The sequence below is a fragment of the Brassica oleracea genome, chromosome C3, assembly GCF_000695525.1.
Source record: "Brassica oleracea var. oleracea cultivar TO1000 chromosome C3, BOL, whole genome shotgun sequence".
In the NCBI taxonomy this organism is placed as follows: domain Eukaryota; kingdom Viridiplantae; phylum Streptophyta; class Magnoliopsida; order Brassicales; family Brassicaceae; genus Brassica; species Brassica oleracea.
Window position 1 is genome coordinate 17,067,704 of NC_027750.1, and position 23,637 is coordinate 17,091,340.

The 23,637-nt window shown below is 30.9% G+C and overlaps 1 protein-coding gene and 1 pseudogene across 1 annotated transcript; one reads left to right on the forward strand and one right to left on the reverse strand.

The window, feature by feature from the left end:
* The first annotated feature begins 3,034 nt into the window (after positions 1-3,034).
* LOC106328454 (protein TOPLESS) lies at positions 3,035-7,208 on the forward strand. Its single transcript, XM_013766897.1, has 15 exons — positions 3,035-3,391; positions 3,483-3,662; positions 3,860-3,973; positions 4,082-4,274; positions 4,394-4,458; positions 4,534-4,695; positions 4,782-4,940; positions 5,019-5,232; positions 5,432-5,539; positions 5,649-5,840; positions 5,931-6,056; positions 6,165-6,260; positions 6,337-6,531; positions 6,612-6,787; positions 6,864-7,208. Exons 1-15 carry the CDS (start codon positions 3,288-3,290, stop codon positions 7,039-7,041), a joined length of 2,262 nt encoding a protein of 753 aa, XP_013622351.1. The 5' UTR covers positions 3,035-3,287; the 3' UTR covers positions 7,042-7,208.
* A 4,472-nt stretch (positions 7,209-11,680) lies between these two features.
* Positions 11,681-13,292, reverse strand: LOC106329327 (annotated as a pseudogene).
* Positions 13,293-23,637: the final 10,345 nt, after the last annotated feature.

Genomic DNA, 23,637 nt, shown 5'->3' on the forward strand with positions numbered 1-23,637 from the left:
GGCGGTTATGACATCTAGACGGTCATTAGTTACTTTGTTTGCAGTGTCTTGTTGATTAAGACGATCCATCAAGTCCTTCATCATGGTCATCATGGTGGCAAAACCCGTTGCGGGGGAGTAGTCTCTGTACCACTAAGATTGTCCCTGACCATCTTTGATCTCTTTTTTTGATGTTGTCTTCCAATTCTCTTTAATTGGTGTCAATCGTTCAAGAATTTGGTGTAAGTACAAGCGTACGACACAAAATCGATAGTAAGTTATTTAAAAGATGTTTATTATGAAATCAAAGGCGATTACAGAAGAAGAAAAAACAACGATACTGTAAAACGATAATGAACTCGGCAAGAACAATAAATGATGTAAACTTTAGTTTTTATGCTGATTTATGTGTTTATCAGTGTTCCTCTTCGTTTCAGTATATTTTTATAACTAACTTTTTTTATTTTTATTTCTGCCAAATCGACATATTTTTTTATTTATTCTATTAAAATTGAAGTAAAAAAAATACTTGCCTATTTTAAAAGATTTCTTACAAATTTTCATTTCATTTTCAATTAATTGTAACCATTTAATTTATTATATTTTCTAAATAATTTGATTTCATTTATTACAAAAGTACAAAACATAAATTATCTATTTTGAAGTGTTTTATTATATCTTTTACATTCATTTCTCGTTCTTTTTAACTACTTCATTAATTATATTTACTATAATATTTTGATAGCATTTAGTTACATATTAACCATAATAATTTGACTTTTTGAATAAATTTGCTCCATTTGTGACAAAAATTCAAAATTGTTAACAAAGAGTTTTTTTTTTGTTTACATAACCAGTTAGGCATAGACATTCAGATACCCATTCAAATTTTTTAAATTTGGGTTTTGAAATTAGGCTCTATTTTGGTATTATAAATTTCCGATTGGATTTCGAGTCAGGTCCTCCGAATCTGATTTTGATGTATAAAAACTTAAAAATATCCAAAACATAATGTATATGAAACATGTTCGGATAATTGTACCAAAATTAACCATACTAACCAATTCGGTTTGGGTATTTTGAATCCAAACTAAAAATAACCTAAAAATAACCAAATAACCTAAAGTAAATATTCAAATACTTATACGATTAATTATGTGATGACATATATAAAATACATAATATTAATCATGAAAAAGTAATAATTTATAAAAATGTATAAAAATTAGGGAAAATTTGGAAATATACTTCAAAAAGAAAATTTATTTTGAAAACTACACCTTCATTTAGCTTATTTGAAAATTACACTTTCTACAAAGTAAAATATCTAAACTATCCATATTGATGTTTACAATTATTCTATTATTTGATTGAAAAGTATAATATGATTATTTATAAGTTTGAAAATTTTGAATGTACACTAGTTAAATATGTTATTAAAATATGATGTACTTTTCTTTTCAAAAGAAAAATACAAATTGACGCTAGCAGAACTCAACCCTAGAAGGTGGTATGCAAGTTCTGAATTTTTTTTCTTTCATAATGAAATTAGCATCTTAGCTGAATATAGAATAGCAAATAACATTTGCCAAATACAAGACATGTGGTTTAAGCTGAATCTAGAAAGATGAATCACTTTTAATTAAAATAATATTCTAACATAACATAGTTCTACAAAGAATAAATTACACATTTTAGATTACGACGATGGTGAGTCTTCGTAATCATCGAGTTTTAAGCTGAAATTTGTTCTCTTTCATCATCATTAGAAGCTTATCGGACCATATTTTATTTGATCATAAATAAGGGGGCCAAGAGGAACACCACGTTCTTGCTAATGACCAGAAAATCACACGGAATCCACATTCAAAATGAAATAACTAATTGCAGGATCTTAATAAACCAAAAAATATCTGAGTTGGTGATACTTGAGATACCAAAGAAACCTCTCTCCCATTCCTTTAACATGTAAACAAAGAAACCAAGCACATACTAATTTCAAGAGTTATCTAATTTAATTAAAAAAGGGCCGCCTCTGCAGATGAGAAATTTAATTAAGAGTGGTCAAATTACAAAAAATAAACAACTTTTAGTTTTTAAGATTTTTAATTTTAACAAAAATCAGGACAATAACATCTTATCACATATGGAAAAGAGTAGTTTTCATAAACAAAAAGAAATGGTGTATTTCTCAAATTAAAAATAATAATTAAAGTATGTTTCAAATTATCCCTATAAATTAACATCTATATATGTAGGGGTGAGCGTTTGGGTACCCGTTCGGGTTCGAATCGGATATTTTGGATTTTCGGGTATTTCGGTATAGAGGTATAGAACCCGTTCGGGTATTTATGTACTTCGGTTTGGATTCGGACATTTTTAGTTCTGGTTCGGTTATTTTGGATCGAGTTCGGATATTTAAATTTTGAAAAAAAAATTAAATTTTTCATTTCTCAAATTTCTTGTATTTAAAAATATAACTTACTTAACTAATTTTTTTATTTTTAATAGATTAAATGGTTAATAGATTTGGACATAACATTTTGAAACTAACATTAATTTGGTTATTATTTAAATTTTGGATCTAACTTTTTGTTAATTCTTGAAATAAAAAGTTTGACATGTATTTTAAGTGAGTAGCAAATCATTTTATCCGTAATTCTATGTATATCATATGAACTTAAAGTAGTTGTAATATCAATATACATATTTTATATAAAATGAGAGATGTAAACTAAAAATATACGGTTAATTATACATATGTTCGGTTATCTTCGGATATTCATTCGGATTCAGATATTACCCGTTCGGTTCAGATATTATCCGTTCAGGTTTGGATATCCAATCCATCCTAATTTAATACCCGTTCAGATATTTTATTACTTCGGATCAGATTTCGGTTCGAGTTTTTTGGATCGGGTTCGGGTGCGGCTTCGGATGAGTTTAGTTTCTCTTAACCAAGCAGATGGAGTTTAGTTTATTTGATGTGTTGAAAAAGTCGTTTTCCTTGCCTTTGACCGTATATGTCATGGTGATAATGATAAGTTGGTGCACTGATCAGAGCCCTTAAATTTCGGCTTCTCTCATTGCTTCCCTAAAATTGAAGTGAACTCCATCAGCGGAGTAAACGAAGACGACGACGACGACAAGGCTTTTGCTGACTTGCAAACTTTTCATTCGTCTCCGATCTCGAGACAATTGGGAACTGCGATTCTCTATTTGCCGTTTCGTGCGCTCTATCTCTCTCCCCCCTCTTTAAAACCCTAGATTTCCTCTGGAGCTGCAAATTCAATGCTTGTTTGTGTGTTATGGGTGATTCAACGATGATCTTAGACGAGACGAATCGAAAGAATCTCATCTTCCTCATCTTACAGTTCCTTCACGAAGAGGGCTATGAGAAAAGCCTACACTTGTACGGTGTTCCCCCTCTCTCTCTCTGATTTTGGGTCTTTCTCATTGACCATTACAGTGCATCTTCTTATCACTGTGTGTTTCTGTTATAGACTGGAGCAGGATTCAGGGGCTTTCTTTGATTATAGCTACTTTTCTGGTTTTATCACCAATGGTAAGTGGAAAGACGCCGAGGACTACCTTTCAGCATTCACTAGTCCGGATACTAATACATTCTCAAGGAAGATGTTCTTTGACTTGTACAAGTGGAAGTTTTCTGAAGCACCTGATAGGTTAGCTAAAGCCCTACTCTTTCTGGTTGAAGGAACTCAAAAAAAAAAAAGAATCGTTTTCTTAGTTTTTTTCAGCTAATGACTTCAATTTCATGGTGATTAGTAGATTTTCTTGTAGTTTGCTTAAAATGATTGGAAGACTTTGTTTTTTTTTTGTCATGTATGTTTTCTTATTCTTCTCTAGTTGTGTTCTGCAGAAGTGGTGGCTCTGAATCTGCGAACATTTTCTCCAACGATCTGAGACGGATTCCTGTTTTCAAAGATGATGGCTTTGAGGATTTGGTTGAGGTGATTGCTGTAGACGATTTAAGGCAAGGATTAATATTATATTAAGTAGCCCTGTAACAATATTCCTTAATGCACATCTCATTGAGTTTTCTTTTTTTTTTTTTTTTTTTTGGTGGTTGCTTTGTTTATAGAATTCCTGAGAAAACTGGGAGCGTGGACAAAGCATTGGTTAGAGCTAGTTTGTGTGTTGATCTCCGCAAACTAGCAGAAAGCAATCCTTCTTTATGTGGCAAACTTGTTTTTCCGAATTTGAATAAATCCGCACTGCTGTCCCTTATCTCCCTCATTTGTCCTAATTCTAATGTGAGAATGGGAGGTTCGAAGGTGAAATTTTGCTCTTATTTTTCTTGTCAGCTTTTTTTCGAAGTTATGTTGAGATTTAAAAGGCAATGTATATTTTGCATTCATTAGTCTTTTGTTTCTGATCAGTGCGTTTCTTGTAGGAAGATCTCATTCGCTTAATCCTTCAATTTCTCCATGAAGCAAAGTACAAGAACACTTTGCATAGGTAAAAACATCTGGAAAGATATGCGATTCTGGATAATATTTTTATTACTTGTTGACAAGGTTTTTCTTTCCGAAGATTTGAGCAAGAAACAAAAGTCTTCTTCAACTTAAATTATCTGGCTGAAGTGATGAAGCTCGGTGAAATGGGAAAGGCTGAAGAATACCTGGCAGCTTTTACAGACAAACACGCTAATATATACTCAAAGGCCATGTTTCTTGAACTTCAGAAGCTGAAATGGTTCGTTTATTATTTCCTTGTAAAAGATGCTTGAGCAATCCTAGACTTAGTTTTCACTCTGATGAATATTGTTTTTCCTACTGTAGGGAGGCTACTACCCCATCTGGATCTCTTGATAACACGTCGCAAAAGACAAAATTACTTGCGTCTGTTGGCGTGCTAGCCAAGAAGAATCCAGCACTGAAAGATATACTCAGCTTTCCTAAGATGGCAAAATCAAGACTCTTAACACTGATGAAGCAGACGTAAGGCTGCCCAAAAATGGGTTGCTTTCTTTCTTTTCATTGGTTTCTTCTAGTCTTGATTCTCTTCACCTCATGCAGTATGGACTGGTGGAGACCTCATTCATGCAGCAATTCTAATTCTCTGGAACATATCCCAGTAGTACCGTACCTTTGTGGCGAACCATCCTCTTTAAAAAACAAATTGAACGGAACAGGGCCAAGAACGAAGGTTGGTAACTGCAAACTTAAGGAAATCAATCATCCATCCGAGTGCAGTTCACTGGTTCTTCCTGATTATTGGTCAGGTGAAAGGGTATGTAATGGCTACTTTCTCCAGAATCTTATAAGACTTTCATTCTCACCTTTTATTCATCTATAGAAGGAAACAAAAAGAACTTTACTTTGTTTAGAGTAAAATGATCTGTTGAATAGCGATGCTGTTTGTTGATGCATGTTGTCAAAATTTTCTTTTATATCTTCAACCACTGGGTATAATTATTTGGTTTTGCTAGATTGCATGCTTGACATATTCCCCTTGTGGAGATTACATTCTGGCTTTGGCAGATGACGCCACACATAAACTCTGGACGTGGTCGACTGGCCAAAATGAATTCTGCAAGGTTTAGACTCAGATGCCAAAATTGTCTCTCCTATGTTTTTAGCTCTGATGTCATTTGACTACTTACCCTATCTACTTGATTTTTTTTTTCAACCTTTCTACTTATATAGCATACTCCTCGAGTATTGAAGGAAGATGTATTTCCGAAGCCACGATTACATCAACCCATGAGTGGGAAAACTATGAAAAACGAAATAGCCACCTCTGTTGAGGATTCAACGTCTTGCTTTGCGATCAAGGGCTCCTATCTTTTCTCTACTTCAGGAGGAAAAATTGCTGTTTTTGATTTGAAGAGTTTTGAGGTAATAAGCATTGTTGTATTGTACTGTTATAAGCTTTCAACTCCTGCCTTTTGTGTCATCGAATGATACTGTGCTGCATAAAAACTGCAGAGGGTAGCTGCTTTTGGAAGTCCTATTAAACCTATGGCTACGTATTTTATATTTATTCCTGTTGATTTACTTGCCGTTGGGCTTGATGATGGCTCTATCCTCATCCATTGCTTATCCTCAAGAAAGGTAAAGCTCTCCGTTTTCATAGTGTAATCATCTGAACCGTTGTCTTGGTTTGTCTAGTGCCAAAAAAAAAAAATATATATACTAACATGAATCCGTAAAATGTGTTAGATCAAAGAAAAGTTGGACGGCCATGATCAGAGAATAACCTGCTTAGCATTTTCGCGCTGTTTTAATGTCCTCGTCTCATCAGGAGCAGATGGAAAGGTTTGTACATGCCATCTTTACTGTAGGTGTTTTCAGGATTTTCCTAAATTGTTTTTTTTTTTTCTGTTTTCTCCAGCTGTGTGTTTGGAGCACAAAAAGATGGCTAAAGCTAACAAGTATTGACTCTATTCAAAACTTTTGCACCCGGCTTAACAATGTGTCCTCTCTGGTAACGCAAATCCAGTTTGACCCGTATCAAATCGAGCTACTCGTTGTCCAAGATAAGTGGATAAGTAGACACGCAGCTCCAACTCTAGATTGCCTTAGGCAGGTAAAAGGCAAATACTTGCAAGACATCTTCTCTGATGATATCCCCTTGCATCTCGTTATAACCAATAAAATGCTATGCAGTGGGTTCCTGATGAATCTGAAGCTGCAATTACTTCTGCTACATATTCTTCTGATGGTGAGATCATCTGTGTTGGCTTTAGAAGCGAGTCTATAAAAATTCTCGACTCCATGACATTTCTGATAAAATGTCGAATCAATCTCACTGCTTTTACACAACCCATCCCTAGCAACATCAGGTACACTTTCCTTGCCTGCCCATATTCGATACTAAAAACGGTCAGAAATGATGTAATCAATTTTGGAATGAGACAGGGTCAAAGTTTATCCGGCTGTTGTAGCCGCTCATCCATCACATCCGAGCCAGATCTCTGTTGGGCTAAGTAACGGTAGGGTCATCGTTCTTCAGCCCTTGGGGAGAGGAGGATGGGGTGAAGCAGATGCAATTGAAGACGATCGAGATAATTCTGATGGCTTAGAGCATTGTTACTGACCGATGACCACATAGACTGCCTTTAGTTTTTTTTGTATGTCCATCTTCCTGGTGCGTTTTACTGTTCTTTTTGGATGTATTCTGTGTAGGGTAATACGTAATTAATTGATGCGTATTTTGTGTATTATTCATCGTAAAGCATCTATCAAAAAGCTTCCAAATTAATATTTTCTGATGAAGAGGATTAGTGCTAGTAAATTTTTTGCAATTTCTTTTTCTTCTTAATAAGATTAGAATAGGGCGGCTATAGCTAATTCATTGGAGAATAATTGCACTTTTTAATCTTAATTTTTTTAGTAATTAAACTCATCAACTAAAGATGAATCGTAAAAAAAAACTCTCAACTAAAAATCCTGTGAAATAAATCCTCAACTTTAATTCCGTTAACATATGTTACCCTCTGTCTAAAAAACGGTGACTGAAGGTGACATATGTTAACGGTTTATAAGTTGAGGGTTTATAATGTTGAAAATTTTGTTGAAAATTTTTTTTCCGATTCAAAAATAGTTGAGGGGTTTTATCACTAAAACTAATTTATAAATTTTAATACATTAATCTATTATAAAATTAATTTATACATCTTAAATTAATAAATTTCAACACTACTTACAACTTATTATAACTTCAAAATATTAAATTATTTGATACTTGGCAATAGTGATATAAAAAAAATTGTGTTTATATCGTCATTGTCAAATATCAAATAATTTAAAGTTTCTAAGTTATATTAAGTGTTAAGTAGTGTCGAGGATAATTCATCCATGAAGACAATCCTTCTATTTAGAGTAGGAATCACTTTTTCATATTTTCATGATTTTCGTCATCCAGCTCATACTTTTCTATTTTCCTATATTGTTCTTGATTTATTGTATTACTTTATGTTTCAAATATATTATTGATCAAGAAAATAAAAATATAACGTATTTATTCAGAAATAAATGAGTTAAAAATAATCATGCATTATTTTGGAGGGGAGAGGGGAAATATGAGCCGGATGACAGAAATCATGAAAATAGGAAAAAATGTGTTCTACTCTAAATAGGAAGATTAATTTCATGGATAAATTATCTTCGACACTACTTAAGACTTATAGAAACTTTAAATTATTTGATATTTGACAATGACGATATAAACACAATTTTTTTTATATCACTATTGCCAAATATCAAATAATTTAATATTTTGAAGTTATAATAAGTTGTAAGTAGTGTTGAAATTTATTAATTTAAGATGTATAAATTAATTTTATAATAGATTAATGTATTAAAATTTATAAATTAGTTTTAGTGATAAAACCCCTCAACTATTTTTGAATTGTAAAAAAAACCCTCAACAAAGTTTTCAACATTATAAACCCTCCACTTATAAACCGTTAACATATGTCACCCTCCGTTACAGTTTTTTAGACGGAGGGTAACATATGTTAACGGAATTAAAGTTAAGGGTTTATTTCACATGATTTTTAGTTGAGGGTTTTTCTTACGATTCATCTTTAGTTGAGGGGTTTAATTACTAAAAACCCTAAATCTTACTAGGGATTTTTCCCTACCCGGGGTTTAAACATTATATTTGTATATAATATCTCTATATATATTATTAATATATATCGTGATCAATTTAAATAGTTTAGTTAGTTTTCTTTTAAATAATTCAGATATTTTTGGATAATTTTAGTAAATTTTCAATGATCTTTAAACGATTTGAAACATTGGTTATACCCCATTTCTGATCAAACCTGAAATGAACTGAATCCATCAAATTTCAAAACCAAATGTTATGAACATAGTATTAAAAATTCAAAATTCTTAAAAATTCAATCAAGCGGAAACAACAAAATCTAATTGTCATAGCTAGGGCTTGGTTTTAGGAAATTCAGGTTGGTTTTGGTTAAGATGCTTCGGTTCCAGGTAAATTTGGTATAGAGAAATTATATCTATATAGGACCCAATACTATTTTGGTTCAAATTTGGGTCAGTCTAACCGGTTTCAGAACGGACCAGATACACTATTATACCCATAATATTATATTTTCATTTATTTTTCTGAGGTACAATTCAACGTTTCTTAAACAGACTTAAGTTTAAACAAGCATCTGACCGACTCTGGATAAGAACCATACCTGGATCGATAACCATGGATAATCATACTAATATCCATCGGATAAATATGTTATGACTGGAACCGAACCAAACCGATCCATTTCAGGTAGTATTTAGTTTGGTATTCAATTTTGGTTAAATGTCGTAGGCATAGTCATATCCTCAAAAGTTAAGAGAACATCAATATTTATATTATTAAAACTGAAATATATTTTGAAAATATTAAAAATTACAGATTTTGCCACTAAGATATTAATTATTCCTACATCTTAGCATTAATTATCTTTCCATAATTTAAAACAAGCATGTAACATACTTTAATCATTTCTAACTAATTAATGATAAAATATATTATTTCAAAATAATGGAAAATAAAATAATTTTTTTTGACATATTTAATTATATATTGCTAATAATTTAAAAGTTTAATTATACATGTAAATACTAAATTTAACAATATATAAATTATTGATACAAAATAATATTCAAAAATGTTATTTTACAATTTATTCTTCAATCTACAATTCGACCTCAGGCTGAGGTATGAAGGACAAGAAGAATTCATCACAGCTTTTTCTGATTTTTCTCTCAAACTATAACTGGTTATTTTCTATTATATATGGCTATCACAGGACGTCCAGAAGAGAAAAGAAGGTAGTTATAGTATAGTAGTTGCTTTATTTGAGGGTTTTCTCTTTATACAAAGCAATGTGGTGAGTAGACATGTGGAGAACTACTTCATCAATTTCATCACAAAGTATGACCGGGGTGAGGACAAGTGGAAAGGTGCTTCATCATTCTCAGCAATAAGCTGCTGTCATTTCCCTCGTACGAAGAAATTTTTACTCAGACATGTGAGGAGCACATGTCTTGGTTCAGCAAGGAAGCAATCATGCGGCTTGTGATTTGCATGTGATCTTTAATGAGCAAGCAGGCTAAGCAGCTTATAAAAAGCATATGCCTTTTTAATGAAGAAGCAAAACAATCAAGCAGCTTATTTCTATCACATGACTATGTAAATGAATCAACACATGATTGATTTACTGAATTCCACTTACGAGACACCATCCACGGAATACCATTCACAGAATCATTCATGGAACACCATCCACGGAATACCATTCACAGAATCATCCATGGAACACCATCCACATATGTTAGTACGCTTATTATTAATATAAATAATAATCAAATATGTTATATTAACTAATTTTTTAAGTGGTCCTACTATGACTTGTTAATAGTATATGAAAATATGATCCTAAATTAATAGATTAGATTACAAATTTTGCCACTAAGATATTAATTATTCCTAGATCTTAGCATTAATTATCTTTCCATAAATTAAAACAAACATGTAACATACCTTAATCATTTCTAACTAATTGATGATAAAATATATTATTTTAAAATAATGAAAAATAAAAATAATATTTTCTTACATAATTAATTATATATTGCTAAAAATTTAAAAGTTTAATTATACATGTAAATACTAAATTTATTAATATATAAATTCCTGATACAAAATAATATTCAAAAATGTTATTTTACAATTTATTCTTCGATCTACAATTCGACCTCAGACTGAGGTACGAAGGACAAGAAAAATTCACCATAGCTTTTTCTGATTTTTCTCTCAAACTGTACTGATTATTCTCTGGTATATATGTCTATCACAGGATTTCCAGAGGAGAAAAGAAGATAGTTATAGCATAGTAGTTGTTTCATTTGAGGGTTTTCTCTTTACACAAAGCAAGGTGGTGAGCAGACATGTGGAAAGCTACTTCATCAATCCCATCACAAAGTATGACCGAGTGATCAATAAATTGCTGTCTTTTCCCTCCTACAAAGAAATCTTTGCGCAGAGAGCACATGTCATGGTTTAGCAAGGAAGCAAGCATGCAGCTTGCTTCCTTGCATGAAATCTTTAATGAGCAAGCAGACCAAACAGCTTATAAGAAGCATGTGTCTTTTTAATGAAGAAGCAAGGAAATCAAGCAGCTTATTTCTATCACATGACTATCTAAATGAATCAAGCAGACAATCAGTTGCAGCTCACATAACTATTTACTGAATTTCACCCACGGAATACCATCCATAGATCCATCCATGAAATACCATCTGTGGAACACCATCCACGGCACCATCTATGGAACACCATTCAAAGAACCATCCATGGAATACGATCCACGAAACACTATCCATCTTATTTGATCTACTGAAGGTTTTTTTTTTTTTGTAGACTGGGTATTATACACTCATATTCAGAGTTAGTCATGGAGGAGCAGCCGGCAGCCCAAGAGGGAAGTCCTTTGCTTTCATTCGCCAAATAGACAATCATCATAATTATTAGAGTATTGATGTTTGCTTGGAGATTTTGTTCTTGGTGGCCTAAAAAGCCAATTCTTAGATTGTTGGCAGTGGCAACGAAATTTTAATGTAAAGGAAAAATGATTATAGAAAAAAAAAAGAATTATATCTGAAAATGTTCTTATTCTGATAGCAAGAGATATAATTAATTATTATAGATATGTTACTTAGTTAATTAAAATCTCCATACAAACTTATGAGGCCAGACATCCACAGAAAGACCTTACAAAACAGGACTCAAGAAAAGAAAATGAAGTGGTTACACAATCCCTTTCTTGCAACCAACACTCTCTTTACGAAGCTTATTGCGTCGGTTATGATTATAGTAGTATGTTTTTAGACTTCCATATCCAAAACCAAAAACTAAATATACAAAAAACATAAAAATAAAGCGAAGGACGCCCAATTCATCCGTGGCTGCTGCAGCTGCTAATAGATGCGCATAAACGCAGCTCTTTGTGGACGGATGAACCAGATTAGTGCCAAATGTTACCTACCATTGGCATGACACTATTCAATACATATATAATAAGTATTTTAGGTAGTTAATAGACAATGGTCGGGTCTATAAAAGCTCGTTCTATCGTCTTATTAGCCGCTTCTTGTTCAGAAGAGCTTCTTTAAGGATTCGTGCATAGTTAAGCACGAATCTTCCAGGTCCTCCTCGTCTATCATCATCATCTCCTCTGAACGACACTCCTCACTGCAAAACGCTTTCTCACCTCTGCAGTTAATCACCACACAAACATCACAAGTTTAGATTTTTCCGAAACCTCTAAAGCATTTTCCTCATACAATTATGCATGTGAAGTTCCAGATCTACCTAAGTTGGGCAACTCAACCATCCTATGTTTGCGTGTGCATATGCACATTTTTGTGTGTACTAGAGAGTACTGGTAACGGAACACGCACCTGTACATGTATATGTCGTAGCCAACTTCAAGTTTCTTGTTGCAGAAGTCACACACGCTGAGAAAGTGATCCGTGGGAAACATGGATTCTAACTCTGTTTCAAATTGCTTCTCTCTGTTTATAACCTCATTCTTTTGACACTCTAAAACTCGGTCACCATAAATATGAGTGGTCTTCGGGTTAGGACCATGCGCAATGATACAAGTGTAGTCCTCTGACATCTCCATATGATCCTCAGATAAACAAGAGGAGGATGCACTGTCTGAACCAATCCCTGGAAAGTACCCTTCTGCGATGACCTTGGATTGAGACAGAACTCGGGCCTTTCTCGGACAATCATTCTCAGAGAAGGAGCGGTTTCTTAACCCGATTGGCTCGGTCTCATCACCGATCTCAAAAATAACACCAGATCTTTTCTTTTCGACATCCAAGGACTTGGTTTCTGGAAACAACCTGGGATGTTTGTCTTTAATCTCAGAAAACTTGAGCCTCAAGGCTGGTCCAAACACGACATCTGGTGATAAAACCCCATCATCACGAAGAGAATCCACAATGCTTAGCCCAACTTTAGCAGGGACACAACAACAGTTAAGATGAGCAGTGAGTGATGATCTAGGAGATCTGAGGAAGAAGGGCTCAGCCATTTTAGACAACACCCTGAATTCTAGAGGAGATTTAGGGCTCCTGAGAAAATCAGAATCAGAGATGCACTTGTTGTTGTTCAGACCGATCAAGAGACTCCGAGTGAGTGGGTTAGTGATCGCTTTGGTGTTGTTGTGTCCGACCAGATCGGTTTGCGGATCTACAGACTGAGACATTGTTTCATCTTGTTCTTGTTTTCAGCATTTACGGTTACGGTTCTTCGATCTGTTTCATAAACCAAAACATATCAGAGACTAGTATAACTCTATATAACGTTATGCCGATAAACTAGCATGATCAGATAAGTACAAATGGGAAAACAAATATGGATATACGTGAAATCTAGAAGGATCCAAAGAATGAAAATTTCCAAGAATATACCCCAAATATTTTTTAAGGTGATTTTCTGTGAGGAATTTCAGCAGAGAAATGTTTGCAACGGACAAAATAAAATGATTTGTGATTGTTTGGTAGTCTACAAATAAGCCTTAAAATTATATAAATATATTTAGACTATAAAAGAAAATTCTGAAGTATTAAACAAAACCTAAAAAAAACGTGTAAACTATATGTATAACAGGGATTAACATGCAATCTTTGTATGGACAAGAATTTTCTAGAGAAAGTAAATTCGAAGCAGATGCATAAGAAATTACAATTAACTAACAAGATGGGTTTCTTCTTACATGGATCTTGTAATGTTTTTTTTTTGTGCACTGATCTTGTAATGGGTCATGAAACAACAAAGATATGAATGAGAAACTGGAGAAGTAGATAGGGAAATAAAAATAGATCGACCCGAGTGGATCTTTAGAGGGGTCGGGAGGAAGGATCCGGAAGCGCGTGAAAGAATCTGAGTTCTTTTCTCTCTCACTCAAGTTCTTGAAGAAAGAGAAAGCTTGAAATACTTGGCTCTCTTCTCACTCTTCTCTATACCATTTCTTGGCCCTTTATGCACTGTTCTTTGTTGTTAAAAAAATAAATGCAACTGTTCTTTCTGCGTATTAATATTTTTTTTTATGTCGTGGAGGTGTCCGTTTCACACGCTCTTCTTTCAAAAAAGAACCAAGAAATTTACAAATTTGACAAGACTTTTCCTTTTATTTTCTTTCTACCGAAAATGAATATAATAAATTTGGTGGGAAGAGCATGTCACAGTTTGGGCATCTTTATTCTTTCGATAGAAGATATGCAGAAATGTTTGCCTAGCTGAATCATTTTCATTGTATTTTTGTATACATTATATTGATATAAGTCAATTTTAACTGAAAATCAATTATCCTACCTTCTTAGAATGTAAAATATAATTTATGATTCTCTAACTAGAACCTTAAGATTTTTCCATAAAATTTTATTATGTTGATTGTTCTATTCCGATTTGGTTTTCCGAACAATCTCTTGTTTGCGTAAGATGTTTGAGGTCAAAAAAAAAATTGAAAATCAATTATTTTTCAAATAAATTATTAAACTTCAATCAAAATCAACATTGACTCAAACAATACTAGTCAAATGATATGTGTATAATATTTAATAAATTTTGTATTATGTGTCGAGTTTTTACATTAATGTCTAGTTTTTGTTTAACTAAAGTTTTCACCTTTTACTTATGATTAGTCAGTTCTTTTTTTAAAAAAAATAAGGTAACGATATAACTCAGCAGTAGAGTATCTTCTAAACTTGGTGGATATTATAAGTTCCAAATTAATTTTCTCTAAGTTTTTTAAAAACTACTTTCTTTTATATTCTATTGTGGCTTTGTTTATTTTCATATATTATCATATAAAAAATTTAATACAAAAATTCCTATGATACTAATACTTGTGTAATTAAATAACAAAATTATAGTAAATTAATTTCATAAGAACTCTAAGATAATTTTATTAAATCGAATTCTTTGAGTAATGCAATGAGATTCAAATATTCAATAACAAGTATGGATTTTTATCACCAAGAAAATAGGTTGAATACATTTTTCATATTAATTTTACTATTTATGTAACAACTAAAAAAAATGAAACATATTTGGAAGATAGAAAATTTTGCCAGACTAAAAAAACGTTTACCTTTTGATTAATCCAATGATCACTTGTATCTTGCTTGAAAAAAAAAGTTAAACCATTAATCACAAAATTTTTAATGTGAGACTTTTACCATATTTAGTAATATATTGTTGTTTTAAAAAAAATTAAAATATAACATATAAGAATAAATCTAAATATTTTCCTTATATGCATAATGTGATTGTTTAATTTTTTTTTAATAATATAAAATTAAAAAAATACTAAAAATTGTTATCAAATACGTATTATTCATAATCATCAATGGAAAATTCTCTCAAATAGTTTTTTTTTAAAGTTTTTGTCACAAAAATAGTCTTCAAAAAAGAAAATGACCAAAATAGTCCATTTTATTTTGAATTTTTTATTTTTTAAAATTTGAAACCATATCCCCAAAACCCCACCCCTTAACCCTAAACCCTAAGTCTAGATTAGTTAACCCTAGTGTAAAAATACAAAAACTTATTTTGGTCATTTTCTTCATTGGTGGCTATTTTTGTGACAAAACCTTTAAAAAGGCTATCGTAGGAAATTTTTCATCATTAATTGTCATATATATGTTAATCATATTAGGTAATTTCGTAGCTTTTATTTAAGGAAATAATTGAGAATATTATTTTGGGCACTACTAATTAATTTGATAGTTAGTTTAATAAAAAATATAATATATATTTATAAAAACTAATTTATTTATCTAAGGATTCTAAGAATCATCCTAGTAATAATAAGTGGTTACGAAAACCTGTCGTAATTCTCCTTGACTAATATACAGGAGATATTGATTTGTTGCTTCTTGTTACATTAAGAGTTAAGAGTGACATGAAGTTTGACGAATTAGCGTGATACTAAAATAATTTAAGCATTAGATTTGAACATCTTTTGGTTTAGATAGTAATATTTCCAATAGCTGGGTTTTAATTAAACTCCGGTTAGTCAATTTGATAGCAAGTCGTATATGATAATATAATGTTTATATGGTCACAATTTTGATGTTAATTAAGGGTGACAAAAAGACTAAAATACCATTAATGAAAATCAGAAAAATGATTTTAAATTTTTTTACGACGGAATAATTTTAATCTCAGTGACAATTTGTGCAAATTGCATATGGAATAAAAATTAATTATAATATGTTCTCCTCTTTTAATAAAGTAGATAGATACAATAATGACGAAGTACGAACAAAATAACGATTTACTGATGTTTATTCGCTATATATTTTTAAACGAATTACTGATGTTTATTCGCTATATTTTTTTTAAACGAATTCAAATGTTAAACCACATGGAAATTTTTATAAAACATACTCTCTCTATTCCTGAAAGAAAGATTTTATAGAGTATTCATGCATATTAAGAATATAATAAATGTGTACAATTAAATTAATTGTTTATTTTACTATGCATTTTCCAACAACCATCAACCAATAGTATTTAATCAATTCAAATATTTTCAATTAATTTTTCTTAAAAGCATACAATTTATCAACATTAACTACTAAAAGTACCTTAAAATTCTAGAAAATCTATTATTTTGGAACAAACAATAACTCTAGAAAATCCTACTTTTAGGAACAGAGGGAGTAACTGATAGTTTTTTTTAAAGAAAAATTATTTCTTTACTTTAATATCAAGATTAATTTTGTTACCTTTTTTTGACGTCATCAATATTTTCTATTTTGTTAACTTTTTTATAATATTTTTGTTAACACATATAGTATTTTTTATCTCTATGAATAACAGCACATCCATCTCTATTTTCTTTTACACATCCATCTCTAATTTTGTTAACTTTCATTTTAATGAAATTACATTATATATAAAATATATTTTTGTTTAAAATCTTATAAATATTTTCTTTCTTATATATTTTATCTCGAAAAATATAAAAAAGGAATTTAAATAAAGGAAAAAGAAAATATTTTCTTTTTCATTAATCAAATCTTAGTTTATGTTGTTAAATTATTTTTGTTATAACTTTGAGAAAGTATTTATTTAAATAAAATATTTATTACTATATATATATATATTATGTTTGTCTAAGATTATCATTTAAAAGTGAAGATTATTTAAGTACTTTAAAATCAAGATTATTTGTGAACTTTCCTTTAGTTAATCACATTGACGGTGATTGGTTGGGATGTTGCTTTAAATTTTGTGCTGTGAAAATTTGGTTGTATAATTATTGATGTAGATGTTTCTGATGTAGATGTACATTTTTCCTACAGCCTATAAAATATTGATTTACAAAATAGGGGTTTTTTTGTCGGTAACTTAAACAGACGACTCATATAGACTCTGCAAACCAATTTGGTAACTCTGCATCTATATGGACAACAAATGACGGTTGCGTCCTTGCACTACGTGTGAGATTGTCCGCTTTTGAATTTTGCATCTGTGGTATATGAATGAACCCTGAACTGTTAAAAATAGAGGTTTCATCCATTTTTAACTTTTTGGCCGTAGCTTTAGAAATTGATTTAAAGTATAATTGATGTTTTTAGAGGCTGTAGATAAAAGTTAAAGCTAAAGTAAGTATCGACAGCCTAGACAATCATCTCCAATATATAGAAAACATATCTAAGTTTTATACATGTTCCTTATTGTATATATTATTTTGGAAAATATAAAGAAAAAGGAAATCTAAAAAAAAAATATTTTTTTAATAATGACAACCAAATAAATTTAATTCATTAGAGCTATCATTACAATTAACTATCATAAAAATTAATATGAGCGCGTCACATATGAAACAAACTTTCACAAATAATGTTATAGAGATGTTACGTAATATTCGTTATTTTTTTTAAAAAAAAATGTTTTTAAATATAAACTATTTTTACATTTCAATGCAATTTTATTTATTTGATATTGTATGAAACATAAAAATATGTAGGTTTTTAATTATTGGTTGAAATGTTGAATTTAATATTAAATGATATTTTCTTAAAAGTAACAATTTTATTAATCTTTGTAATTTTAAATAAAATAAATTGTACTTTGAAAGAGATGGAATAGAAGAACATACTGAAAATAAAGTTTGAAGACCTCCAAATCAAGAAAATATAACTTAATCGATCCTCTTGTCCAATAATTATAAATTGATTGAAGAGAAGTTCACTAGAATTAATTGTTCAACTACAGAAAATGATATTTTGACATTTTTTTACAGAGTGGGGGTTACTCTAAGCTCTGAGGAAGAAAAAATGAATATTGGGTAGTCCTTGTTTTTTTTTTTTTGTTAGAATAAAAAATCTTGGATGATAAACTAAAGACAGGGTTAAATCCTTTATCAAAAAAGAAAACTAAAGATATGGTCGAATAAAGCCAATAAAAGATCAATTTTTAATCAAATTTTAATTAAGAAAAATAGAAATAGTTTTTGTTAAATAATTTATTGAGTTATCCGTTTTTTCAATAACATGGCCTGTGATTTTTGCTGATTCATTGCTATTAGAGGTGTTGGAGATGTTATTTATGGTGTGTATATGAAGACTGGATCTTTTAATTTATTCTAATTTATTTTATTTTATGATTTATGAACCGATGTAACTAGCACTTGTTGATTTGTTGCATAGTCATATGGTGAAGCCTTATATTTACAAAGTGGTTTACCAAAAAAATCCAATACCTTACAAAGTAAAATATTTATTTATTTTTATTTTTTTGAAAAATATTTATTTGTTTATATTCTCAATTCAGTTAACATGGAAGAACTATTTAGTTCTCTCTCGGCCAAAATGTCTTTATTTCTCTCCTTTGAATAAACAGAGCAAATAAGCTTTTAAGGATTCTTTCTTTCACACACTAAACGACAAAAGGTCGAGAAAAAAGAAACCACAAAAAGTATTGTATTTGTGAGAAGACGCGTATACGCGGAGAAATGTTCACGGGCGTTGTCAGGATCCTTGCTAGGACATGTGGGTGAAATGTATCCCCTCTGTGTGCTTTTCGTGCAACCACAATTGGTAAAAAGTATAAGTTTGAAAATCAGCACATCTACGGCAACTTTTGAAAAATAAAAATAAAACACATCTTTTTCGTTGCGAGTTTTAAAATTAACATTTTTTTGTTTGTTTTGCTAGTGCGCTTGACAGTGGCTTAACCACCTAATGTTTTATTTACCGACAGATTTTGTTTTTCTAAGATTCGTTTTTTGTTTCTATGACCACCGAACAAATTGTAAAATGAAAAATCTATAATTTAACAATAACCAAACATTTCTAATTCTTCCGTCAGAGTGACTGTCAGGCAGCTGACGCATCACACCATCATTCTCCTCGCTTGCACTTTACATTTTTTTTTTTTTGAAAACACTTTACATTTTTCTTATCTAAACATTTTGGTGAACTTTAAAGAAAAGAATTGTTGTTTTCCGTGTATCAAGCACTTGTGTTTTTTCTCGACTTTGATACTTTTATCATAACCATGCACCGACATAATGTCAGAATCACTGTTCAAGGTGGTGCAGAAAATTCAGCTGCGTACAAACAAAAGGTGGCTCGTTTACCTATGGTCTAATAAAATTTAATACAATTACAAAATGTAATGAATTTTTAAAAAAATACAGAGTATTTTTATTTGTTCATAATATATTTTCTATAAATCAACTATAAAATATATGTTTTTCTATAAATCAACTATAAAATATATGTTTTTCTATTTATCTAAAACTTATATAAAAAGTATTTAATGTAGTTACATGTTCTGATAGGAGCCGTGCGAGATGAAAGTCTCATGCACGGTTTTGAATGAGAGAAAAAAGTGAGGAATCCTCTTTTCGACTCTGACTCTCCTACTCCTACAGGAATTAGCTTATCAACCCTTCGAACAGTACTATAAGAATCGATACTGAACATCCCCCTGTAATTGTACACGCTCCCATAGCAAAAAGGGAGGAAAGCTCTCCGTTCCTGGTTCTCCTGTAGCTGGATCCTTTAGAACCATAAGAATCCTGAGTTGGAATTGGATTCCAACTCATCACCTTTTGAGAATGAGACCTATTCTGGGACATACAATGCATTACAGACGTAAGATCATTACGTTTCAACCAGTTTATCATAATTAAACGAAAACCCTGAAAAATTCATTTTTCTTTCGAATCTTTTTTTTATCGATATTCGTGTTTACTACTCAGTCAACCTTTATCAACAAGATAAAAAGTGAATTTTTGCTTTCGGGGTGAAAGAAAAGATAGGAAAATTGTCTTTTGGATTTGTTGCTAAATTATCGATATTAAACCCGAAACTCCCGACGGATGGCCAGTGACCCAAGTAAACGAAAGAATCGGTTATATGAAAATAATGTGTATAAATACCTTTTTACATAAATTATACTCCTTCCGTTTCAGATTACTTGTCGTTTTAGACTCAGATACACAGATTAAAAAAACATTTAATTTTGTATGTTTACTAGATAAAAACATCATTACCAATACACTTAACCACATTTCAACCAATTGAAAAATAGATTAAAATATAAAATCAATAAATTTTGCATTGAAATTATAAAACAACACTTATTTTGAAACAAAAATTTTACCCTACAATGACAAGTAATCCGAAACGGAGGGAGTATTAAATATATATGAATATGTCAAGTATATAAATATATTAGTATTTACGAAAATATTATAGAATTTAATATGTCTATATATATAAATAATATATTATTTTACATATTTTTATAAAAAATCATCTTAAATTTAATAATACCGAAAAGAAGATAAAACCAAAAATTTATATTTAAAAGAATTTTGTGGTTTATGAATGAAAAAGTGAAGTGAATTTGAAAGTGAATATAATGAATTAATAATGTAGACTGATTATTAATAATTAATAGAAAAATAATTAGATGTTCATTCATTGTCATCTGCATCCCATTCTAACCCCTAGTTTAGTTACTGGAGACCATTTTTTTAACAAAAGTATGATATGCTCTTAATGAGAAAAAATTAATCTATCACGTTTTTTTAATGAATCTTATATATTTTTTATTTATTAAATACTCTTAAGATGATAATAAAGTCAAAAGTACACCCATTTTGTCTCTTCTTCTCTTTTTTTCTCTTTCCTCCACGACTCTCTTCTCCAACTCTTCTCCAATCCATTCACAAACCCTTCTATTAAAAGTTTTATTCGATTTTAATTCAAAACCTGCAGCACTCTGAAGCCATTGTTGAGGATTAAGAAGTGTAATTTTCAAATTTTGGTACATTTTTTTTCTATTATTGGTCTCTAGCCTAAATCCATTTGATGTTTTTTGGCGGTTGAAGAAGCTGATCATATGATTGAAATACATCAAAAATCATAAAAGTCAAACTATAGAATCTGTTTTACAAGAAAGCTTATTTGAATGAGGATGCATGAATTCTATATTATCGTAGACAATGCTACCGCCAAAAGTTCAGCTTTTAGGTAGTTTCAGGTACTTTTGCCATGGTTTCAAATCAGTCTCCTAGGAGTGCATGAGTGCATGCACATGAGATGTAATGCTAACTTGATAGTAAGAGACAAGATGGAATAAATCAAAATGTGTGTGATATTCATAGTGAATCTCCTACGTCACACACTTTTTGATCATATACAAATAGGTTAAGATCTTTTGAATTTAATGTAGATTTGGATAATGTTACAAGTGGAAGCTTGCAATTGGATGTCAAGACACGGTGGAATTCAAACATGTTTAATGTTGACAACAACTCATAAGTTCAAAGTAGCATTCAAAAAGATTGATGGATAAGAAAAGGTGTACAAAGAATAGTTTGTAAGTTTGAGAATATTGAAAAAGAATTAGGTCTCCTTAGCTAAGGGATTGGAATGAGGTTGAGAAGTTATGTCAGTTTCTTATGATATTATCCAACTCGATATTTGTGGTATCAACTTCAACCTCTCTCAATGCGCATAGGTGTTATGGTAAAACAATCACCATAGTGACAAATCTGTTAGCACTTAGAAACAAATATTCTTATTTGAAGTCTAAGACAGACAAAATTATTTAGGAAATTTGACAGAAATTGGGATGATCTGAGAATATTAACATGATGTCAATTGTGACAACAGTCTTGATCCAACCAAGAAGTTGGAGCTTGCGGAGATGTTTTTTATTGAGCTGTATAGGCAAGACACTATCAAATATAAAGAGATGCGTGACTCGAAGATTAATGTTGTGAACTTTTTTTTTCAAATAGTACAATGCAAGATATGGAAACAATAACAAGTCAAACCAAACATCTCAGTCCACCAATTCATTTCAGTTCACCAATTCATCTCAGTTTTCCGGGGAGCAGTGTATTGAAAGAATGGAGATAGTGGACAACTGTATGGGTTATAAAAGAATGGATGTTAGGTACAAGCAAAAGATAAATAAAATATGAGTTACAAAAAATGAATTGAGAACATACCTAAAAAAAGTAAGAAAACTCTTTGATTTGGTGATTGGAGTGGAATATGATGCATCTCATCTCATGGTGGAGAGAAAACAAAGCTAAGTATCCTATCTTATTTGAGATGATTGCTTTGGATATTTTAGTCAAGCAAGTATCATCAGTTGCTTCAGAAAGTACTTTTAGTACTAGTGGTGGAATTCTAAAACCACATATGAGTTGCTTAACTCATATGGTTAAAGTTATAATGTGAACATAACAGTCGATGAAACAATACCTCTTAATGGAGTGAAGAAGGCTTACTAATGCATAAATTCTTATCGATCTTGAAGATGTGTACAAGATTGAAAGATGTAATAATCTTAATCTCAGCATCCAATCTTATAATATGAATACTAAACTGTTAACATTAGTTTGTAACTTTGTATTTTTCAGATTATTAAAATGCAACAATCCCACAACAAGACTAAACAATTTGTCTTGCTTATATGGTAAAAGATATGGTTCTTGTTTATCGAATTTGAACACTTTATATTCATTTTTCCAACTACTCTTCTATGATTTTGAATTTTGGCTGTTTGTTTAAGTTTAGATTCAATGTTGTTTTGTTTTAGGGTTTTACCGGCTTTTATATGTTTTATTTTTGATTATTTTTTTGTTACAAAATCTGGTACCAAACCAGACTTAATTTACTTTCAAACAGATATTTTCTTTTTTCTCTAAATCGATCCGAACGCAACTAGTTCTGAACCAATACCATATTGAAAATTTATAAAACCTGCATGGACATTTTAAACCTAATACAAATAATGTAAAAATTTAAATCACCCCAACTAGGACACTGAACGCATATGCCTAAAACATCAATTCAGTTTTAGTTTCAATATTTTCGATTTGGTACGGCGTAATATTTCGCTTCTGGTAATTTGCTCATGTCTAGGGTAAACCGTACAAAAGATTATAAGAGAAAAAACTACTTGCTTGAAAGTATATTATAAACTATGTATCTGTTTATAATTGGACTGATTCGGTGAATGGAATGTGGTTCAAAGCTTTAAAAAGTGGAGGTTTTGGGTGGTCTATCTATGGAAAGGGTGAAGCCCATGACTCTCAAGTCTCCTCTATTCTGT

Coding starts and splice junctions, on each gene's coding strand:
- LOC106328454 (XM_013766897.1), top strand. CDS start 3,288: ATGGGTGATTCAACGATGATCTTAGACGAGACGAATCGAAAGAATCTC. Junction 5,233..5,431: donor ATTATTGGTCAGGTGAAAGG/GTATGTAATGGC, acceptor TGGTTTTGCTAG/ATTGCATGCTTGACATATTC. Junction 6,057..6,164: donor ATTGCTTATCCTCAAGAAAG/GTAAAGCTCTCC, acceptor AAAATGTGTTAG/ATCAAAGAAAAGTTGGACGG.